General features: G+C 34.4%; 1 protein-coding gene across 1 annotated transcript in view; it reads left to right on the forward strand.

The window, feature by feature from the left end:
* Positions 1-2450, forward strand: part of LOC107695049 (myelin and lymphocyte protein-like) — a 4509-nt gene extending 2059 nt beyond the window's left edge. Inside the window, exons 2-5 of the mRNA XM_016494832.1 lie at positions 316-555; positions 1451-1618; positions 1762-1896; positions 2116-2450. Coding sequence (XP_016350318.1) covers positions 466-555; positions 1451-1618; positions 1762-1896; positions 2116-2190 — 468 coding nt within the window. The 5' untranslated portion in view covers positions 316-465 and the 3' untranslated portion in view covers positions 2191-2450. The remainder of the gene's footprint in view (positions 1-315; positions 556-1450; positions 1619-1761; positions 1897-2115) is intronic.
* Positions 2451-9091: the final 6641 nt, after the last annotated feature.

Raw genomic sequence — 9091 nt, forward strand, 5'->3', positions numbered from 1 at the left:
TATATATATATATATATATATATATATATATATATATACTGTTTTCTGCTCAGTTTCTTTTCCCCATATTTTGTGTTTACATGTATTTATCAAATATGTCACCACCTCGAAAAGAGAAACAGATTTAGAGTAACAATATAATATGTTGTTGAATACAATATGTTGTTTTATCATAAAACAATAAAGAAAGTTGTTGTTGCCAACAACCAACAACACTGTCAAAAATGAATGAGCTTCGGTTGCTGTAGCAGTTTGTAAACAAGTGTTGACTTTGTCATGCAAAGCCCAGCAAGTAAATAAAACAGCAATCCTCAGATGGAGCGATTGCGCAGGGTGGGTCTTCATGGAATGCATCCAGATGAACAGGTCTGTCCAGCACTCTGTCAGCCTCTTTAATAAAACACATCTTCAGCACTTCTGCACATTCATTCTACCTGTGAAGAGAGGTCAATCAGGTGTGCACACATGGCAACCAATACGGGACAAATGGGCTACCTGCCCCGCGGAGGGGCCATATTCTGCACCATACCTGACATTCTCTACCTTCCAGAGCTTGTGAGTTGATTTGAATTAACTGATTCATTTACTGATGTTGTTTTCATTGTCACTATGAAACATTATGAAACAAAAAGCGGTTATGTAATTTATTTAAGGTAAATTCAAAAACTTATGTGTTAAACATACAATATTTGTTAATTAAGCAAGTGGTACCTATTTATTTAATTGGCAAATATTAAAAAACTTAAAATATGCAATGAATACTCATAAATTATTAAAGTGTGTCAATCCAAATTTATGTTGTTAAATACAACCTATTTAAAATGATTTGATTCATTATTGCTTAAGTAAAATATACATAAAAAAAAAATACTGATGTGTTAAACATTTTATAATATTTGTTAATTACTCTAAGTGGTACCTATTTGTTTAACTGGCAACAATTACTGGCTGCTTTATTTATTTGAATTTATTTTAATAATCAGTTAAAAATCAAATATTTACAAAAAAATGTTAATATAAAATATTAGTATTAAAGTATGGTCCAAAGATTATACTGTTAAATCCAAATTATTTAAAGTGATTTGATTTATAATTAAGTAAATACATACTGTACATAAATATAAAAACAAATACACAAATCTGTAATCTTCCAAAGTTTTCGACTGGAAAACATCACTGGTAAATGTCAGAAAGTGTCATTTTTTGTCATTATTTTCTCTTAAAATCAATGTTTTGAGTTTGATATCGATTCAATATTTTAGGAAAAGTTTTAAAACAATTAATTTGTAAAGATGTTTACAAGGGTAGGAGAGTTCTATAATAAATGTTTATCCGTTTGAATGTAGTACATTTTCCTGTTCAAAAGTACAACTATCTGGAAGCTCTGTAACTTCAGGAATAAAGAGGGATTCTGTAAGTGAAATGTTCTTTCATTATGTTCATCTCTCAGGTCTTTGGTGGGCTGGTGTTGAGCCTGGTTGCATCTACGTTCATCAATCCTCACAACCCCCAGGCATACGTGATCTCTGTGGCAATTTTCTGTTTCATCATGACATTCTTCTGGTTGCTGGTCTTTGCCTGTGGGTCTCATCAAAACAGAAGCTCTTGGGCAAGCGCGGTGAGTTCATAATCTCTCTCTTTGTCTATTCCCTTTCCACCTTCTCTTTTTACTTCAACTACTTCTCTTTCTATCTGTTAATTCCTCTCTCCTAATGAAGACACAAAACACATTTTCTTGTATATTTTCTTTTCTCTCTGCAGGATGTAGCATACCATGGATTTGCAGCGCTCCTCTATCTCAGTGCTTCTGTGCTTCTAGCTTTTATAACCATTCTTTTCAGTAAAGTATCTACCGAAGACTTTTTGAAGAATTACAAGCTGGACATAGCTGCTGTGGTGAGTCCGTATAGTAAAAAATCATAAAAAACATGTATTTTTAGGTAACCTAAATGTGATTCATGTGGTAACAAATAAAACAATTGTTTTATTAACTGATTTCATATAATTAAATCAACTTGACTACATTAGATTACACCAATAAAAGCCATTTTAAACTAGCAGCTGCCCATTTTACTTGTTGAAGTATGGTGACTTTTTATGTCTTTTTAATTTCAGGTGTTTTCCTTTTTCACCACTTTGCTGTATGTCATCCACACCGTTTTCTCAGCCATCAGATGGAAATCCTTCTGAAACGTCGGCCCTCAACCCACTTTACTCATCTGACATCACGTATAATTGTTGAACTGATGTTTACACAAACAAATGGTATTTACTGTATCATTTAGTGCATCAATAATAATTCATGTGATAATAGATCGACTTTCTCATCTTTTCATGTTCTCCTATAAAATGTATTTTTTAAAACCACCTTTTGCTAATTTCTTTTTGTAAACTATTCTTACCTCAGGTATAAATTATTGTATGAAAAATAAACAATCTGTGGAGCATAATTTCTTGGTGTGGCACTGGATACATAAATGTCCCTAGGGCTTCATTATAAACCAGCAAATAACCCTTTACATCTGAATAAAAGGAAGGGAAGATCTGGAACTAATTACTGCTTTTACAACATTCTGCCAGTGTGAATGTACCATAAAGCTAGGTCTTAACATTTAATAAAATAAAATAAAAACAACAACAACAAAAACTTGTCTCCGTAAAGGTGTTATAGTTGGATTCTTTACAGTTTCTAAGGCTTTCAGAGTGGTCTTTATCATGATGATATTCAGTTGCTATGGTGTTCTGTGTGGCTGCTAGGAGGTTGCTTGCAGGTCAAAAAGAACCTAAAAATCTATAGATCTTTCCACCAATTTTAATGTCCACTAGGCTTATAATATAGCAAGGTTAAGTTATTACAATCAACTAAATCCGGTAAGGAAGCGTACATGTAATCATATCATTTCATGCGCTTGGATTTGTATTAAGTATGTTTCCGTCTGTTTATTTTGGCATGTCTTTCTGTCCTGTAAAGCATGTGAGGTGATGTGTCTGTTTTGGCTTTTAACTGACATTCTTGCTTTTTTAGATCAGGTTTAACCTGTTTTTTCAAAGGTTTGGAATGAATTATGGGTTAGGGTAGGACACTCACAGGAGAGTTTGAGTTCACACATGTCTAGGACAGAGGACAATTAAGTCCTGTAAGGTGATGTATTTAATATTCAAATATTTATTTCATGAGTGCCGGACAGGTGGGGAATGACTCCAAGTATCCAGGTGCATTATACTATGAGATGATTATTTCTATGGAGGCCCCAAAATCCACACCTACAAATGTATGAATGCCATTTCATTACATAATAAAAAATAAGTGTCATTTGCTTTAAGAAAGCACAAGCACACAAATTAACTATATATATATTTTTTAATAATAAGTTTATATTTTATACATTTTAAGTGGATTAAAGGGCTATTTCACTCAAAAATTAAAATTCACCCTCATGTTGTTCCAAATCCATATGACTTTAATTAGTCCGTGAAGGGAAATATTAGTTAGAGATTCAGTTACTGTTTACTTGCACTGTATGAAGAGAATTTGAAAAAAGAAAGAAAGAAATATGGGTTTGGAACAACATGTTAGTAAAAAATTTAATTTGTTTTTACAATTTTTAGTTAGTTGTTAACAATATGATTATGCATTATTATTATTATAAAATCATTATATATACAGGGATAGAACTTCAGAAATATTAGGTCTGAGGAAAGTATTAAAATAATTTGAGTGGAAAATATGGGGTTAATAAAAAATTAATAAAAATAAAAACTCTTGTAGTTTTTGCATATACAATATTTGTGACTCTGTGAACTCAAACCAAAACAAATAAATCACAACAGAACATTTTTCAACAGAAATTTAGACAGTTTTCTGTTCCTGAGATCAGAGGCGTCATGCTCATTAAAACCGAGGGGACACATTGTTGCTTATGTGAATATCATAAAAAATAATGCTGGGATGTAAGTAACCTTTTTAAATTTAACATTTAAAAAAATCAAAACTTAAAATCTAGTGTTTGATCATGTCTAAATATACATTAAAAATTCAAAACCTAAAAAAATAAGTAAGCAATTATGACCGGCAATACTCTTTTTAGCAACTAGAGTAGACCTAGTAACTACATGTAGTAGGCTACACTCTAAAAAATGCTGGGTTAAATACAACCCAGTGCTGGGTAAAATAGGGACAAACCCAGCAATTGGGCTGTTTTGACCCAGCGGTTGGGTTAAATGTTTAACCCAACCTTCTGGGTAGTAACCCAACCGCTGGGTCAAAACAACCCAATTGCTGGGTTTGTCCCTATTTTACCCAGCACTGGGTTGTATTTAACCCAGCATTTTTTTTAGAGTGTATATTTATTCAACTGCCATAGGGGCATCTAGTGGTTAAACCATGGCATTACATATGAATATTATTTTTCCGGCCACCAAATGCCCAATTTGCCTCTTTGCACTAGAATTAAAAAAGTGTTTTCTCTATTTTAACCCTAAAAGCTACACTAATTGCAATATAAATAATAAACATTAGAAAATGTTACATTTAAATGATTATTCGTGGATCATGATTATTGCACATATTATTTGGTACCAAAAATCTCCTCAAAATATTAACTAAATAGAACTGAACTAAAATATAGTACAATTATTTAATCGATTAAAAGTTACACATTTGACTGCCAAGGAGTATGAGAACATGCTGTCTCTTTATCACTCCCCCGAATAAAATGCTATTGTAAAGCGTAGTCAGCATAGTTATCAATGCACAATCAATGTGCATACTAGAAATTGCTGCAAATATAGTGAAACTGCTGTCTGTCCCGATTAAAGCCATTCAAACGGATTGACAGCGCGTGACCGCATGGCGGCGAGATCAAAGCATGTTGTATCTCTACCTCATATGTAACGAAATTTCATAACTACTGCACTTGTATTTTTCTTTATCCATGCTTCACTATGAGTTTCAGGATGGAAGTTCACTTATGTAACAAAAACATCACATAAGGACACTTCAACTGGAACGAAAAAGCATTCGGATGAGAGATAAAGAAATGGAGCGCGTGTGACAGCTGTGTGATGTATGTATGTACGTCTTATGCTGACGATGACCGTGTCAGCCACAGAGGAAAGATAATACTTAATCTAACAAAATTTTGAATTATTAAATGACTACTTAATGTCATTAATGTCACCACTCATTTAATGACAACTGCTTTTTTCTGCAAAGGTGAAGAAAGGTGAAGCCCATAATCAGAAATTTTAAGTTAATCACAGGTCTCAAGTAACTTTGCAAGTTAGTCACTTCATATGCTCTTTTACATGAGACTGTTATGGCATAGCAGGACTGGGCATCATGAATCATCATAATATACAGTAAATAAAGTACTGGAACCTTTAAGCTGTTTGAAATGGACCTTGGACTGTGCAACGCTTCTGGAAACCAGCCATACATCTCAGACTGACTAGATCTATGGATAAATCATGCCCAGTCAAACAGAAAAAAACTAAAGACGTGAGAAATGAATAAAAAATAAATGATTTAAATTTTTTTTAATTTATTTAATTTTTGCATTGGTGTTAATATAATTGCGAAATATAAATGCACAGTTTTTCAGTTTACAGCTTTCAATTCTAAGTTTATATCTTACAATTCTGACTTTTTTCCTCAGAATTCTGATTGTGCATCTCACAATTGTTTTTGTTCCCGCCACAGAATCAAAAATAAAGAAAAGGTAAATGCAACTTTTTATTTCACAAATCTCGAAATTCTGACTTTATATCTCATAATACTGAGTTGATAGCTCACAATTGCAAGAAAAAAAGTCAGAAATGTGAGATAAAAAAATTTTTTATGGCGTGGCATAAACAGGCTTTTTATTTATTTAATTTTTTTATGCAATTGAAAGGCTCCATGGATGTTAAAACTTCTTCATGGAACCATAGATGCCAATAAAGAACCTTTTTTGAGGAACTCCATCTGGTCTCATTCCAACCAAAGCATATAAGCCAACTTCTCTAAACCTTTCTGGATGTCTCACGGGATCAGAAGATGTCAAATCCTCTGACTGGGGTCCTGGGAACCGAGGAAAATCACCAGGAGTGCTTCTCACGTCCTCAGCACATTCCTGCCTTCCTCACAAACATACGCACTCACTCACAGACACATACAGTATGACCACACGCACAAGGAGAGAAGAAAACTACCTGCCAGCGGAGCCCCTTTATCTTGCATGTGTCAGTTAACGACAAGAAGCTGGCAGATAGGAGAGCTTCACAGACAGGGTAGCAAGTGACAGGCTCCGAGCACAACCTTGTATGGAAGTGGCTGAGGGAGAAGAGAACGATAAGCAACAACCCAACTATGCTGTCCATGTTTAGAGGCACTCACTGGGCCCACCAGGCCAGAAACAATGCCTGTTTCTGTTAAATTTAGACAGGTTATCGGCCACCGCTCCTCTCCCTAGACAGTCTCTCACTGCACCACAGGGAATACGGAGGGGAGTCCATAGGATTGGCTGCTTCAGGGATCTCTAGGTAGGCAAAGTTCCATTAAAAGGCATCATTTTATTGGATGAATGACTTATTGGATGGCTTAACCACTGTTAAGGTGACATCATTTGCATTAATGAATAAGCTTTTCTGTTCTGGCATCAGTTGCAGTGGGATCATAATTTCTTTTGATTGTTGTTGTGTGAAATGTTCTAATTGAGAACATTTCTGACTGCTTATGCTACGTAATTAAGAAAACAACTGATTTAACAACAAAAAGGTAGGGGTTGAGAAGATGCCATGAATATTATTATTATTATTATTATTATTATTTTGTAGGAAGTAATAATTTAGGGGAAAAAATCAATTTGCAAAAAATCAATTATGCCACATAATTTTTTGCTTATTACAGTACTTGGAACAGTCCAACTTAACACTCGCCAAGTGCTAAATGAGAGTCAAAACTGGCTTTGGCAAGTAGAAAAAATGTTAATTGCTAACTGGCACATAATAACTTTATTTGGAATTGGAATATGATGCATGATTTGAATCAAATTATAAAATAGTAATCTGATGTTCGCTAATGTAAATCATGTGTCTTTTAACAAGTTTTAGTTCATTGGAAAATTTACCGTCAGAGGTTTATGAGGGATGTAGTGACACATGTGGAATATTCCTCACATTAATCTCAGATAAGAGATAAGAGGAATAAAATCACAATGTGTTTTCAAGTCATGGTGTAGTTTTATACAAAATTTGAAATTTTTACCAATTTTTAATTAACTTTATCTTATCGAGCCTGTGAGAAAAGCTATAAGAAAAGCTCTCTCTATATATATATGTGTGTGTGTGTGTTTTATGCAAAACAGATTCATAGTCATTCATGGCTGATCAATTTTCTCAGTTTACTTGCTATTGGCAAAATTTTGTAGCCCAAAAAAAAAACATATTTTTGACCCTGCTTGGAAGTAATATTATTACAGTGACAATGCTTTTTCAGTGTGATTTGAACTTTTAAATTCATTTCAGCTGACCGTGATTTACATATAACATTAAGTATATGATGCCTAATAATCCGGATAACCAAGCCAAACAAAGAGAATGAGAAAAGGAAAAACTACATAATGCATTATCATTCCAGCTTCTTCCAAACCTTATTATCAAGACATTCAGCCCAGGAAATCGCTACAGCTCATACATGCCGGTTATGACTTCATGTCAATGAAGTAAGAGTGTTCGGAACAGTCTAGCTGTTTCCTGACATGACTACAGTACATCGACTGACTGTCCATATGAGCAAGTGACAACATGCTGTTGTTTATTTATTTATTTGTTTTACATTGGAGAGGTTTTGTTAGCCAGGTCAGGCATGAGAGGCAGGCATGTCTGTGGAACTGCAAGCACAAATAATCATCTTACAGAAGGAATAACAAAATCGTGAGCTCACTCCGTCTCAAGGCCTCGCCTCGATGTCTCACAGCACAGCTGTAGAGCTATGTGAGGTGAAAGCTGCCCACAACAGCAAAAGCCTCAAGATGTAAAGTTCACGGCAAGCTGCATTCGGACATTTTGTGTTTGCTTCTGCACAAGGACACATCTTGAGATTAAGGCTGAAAGACCATGTGAAATGAAGAATAATCATTTTAGTCATATGTTAAGATGTAATGAACTGTTCTATTTAGGTATAACTTTCATATAAAATTGATTCATGTGGCACATCCATAGTTTTTGGAGGTCACAAGTCCACTTTCCAAGAGTCATTGTGATCTAATCCAGCTGGTATTGCTTCTCATCTCTTGCATGTGTGCATTTACCCAATGTTTAATTAAGTCCAATTACACACAGATCGCATCGGGTATGTAAGACAGTCTCTATACTGTATGCATGCATATATTTGCATTTCTACTGATTTTGCATCTGCATTGTTTCCGTTTAGGGAGCCATCGGCAAGGCGCTACAAGAAACATGATTCAAATTAATGGAGGCCCTTCAGGTTATATTGGTCTAACGCAGGGAGACACATCACGACAGAAATCACGTCACTGGCAAATGTGACCTGGAATGCCGTAATACTGACTCAAGACAGGGCACAAAAATGCATTTTCTGCAGTTGCAATTCAATGACACAAACACAGACAGGGAGCTGAATGGCACGGCTCTGTATTGATACATTTCTGCTAAATGTTAACTACAGCACATACATCCTCTAAGTAAATATTACATGCATCAACCAAATGAACGTATATTATGGTCATTTAGGCTAATTTGAGCATATATTGATCAATTGGAAGAATGACAAAGTATTGTATAATATGTATAAGTTTTTATAGCCTATTTTACATTTTTATATTAATTTTGCTTGTTAAGTCTATGGTTTCCATTATTTTACTTTTTTCAGTTTTCGTTATAGTTATTTTAGTAAAGTTAAACTATGAGAAATAGAAATGTTGCTTAAAATATTTAAGTTTATATATTTGAAATACACGTACATACGTAGGCCTGCTTACACACTGTGTGTTCGCCAAGTGGCTTTCCAAAAGTGCTGATAGTATAGCCTTGTGACGTTTTACGTTTGTTGTAGGCCTACTCCACGTGTTCATGGCGTCAAGAGTCA

The sequence above is a fragment of the Sinocyclocheilus anshuiensis genome, unplaced genomic scaffold (assembly GCF_001515605.1).
Source record: "Sinocyclocheilus anshuiensis isolate Anshui unplaced genomic scaffold, SAMN03320099.WGS_v1.1 scaffold26, whole genome shotgun sequence".
NCBI classification, from domain to species: domain Eukaryota; kingdom Metazoa; phylum Chordata; class Actinopteri; order Cypriniformes; family Cyprinidae; genus Sinocyclocheilus; species Sinocyclocheilus anshuiensis.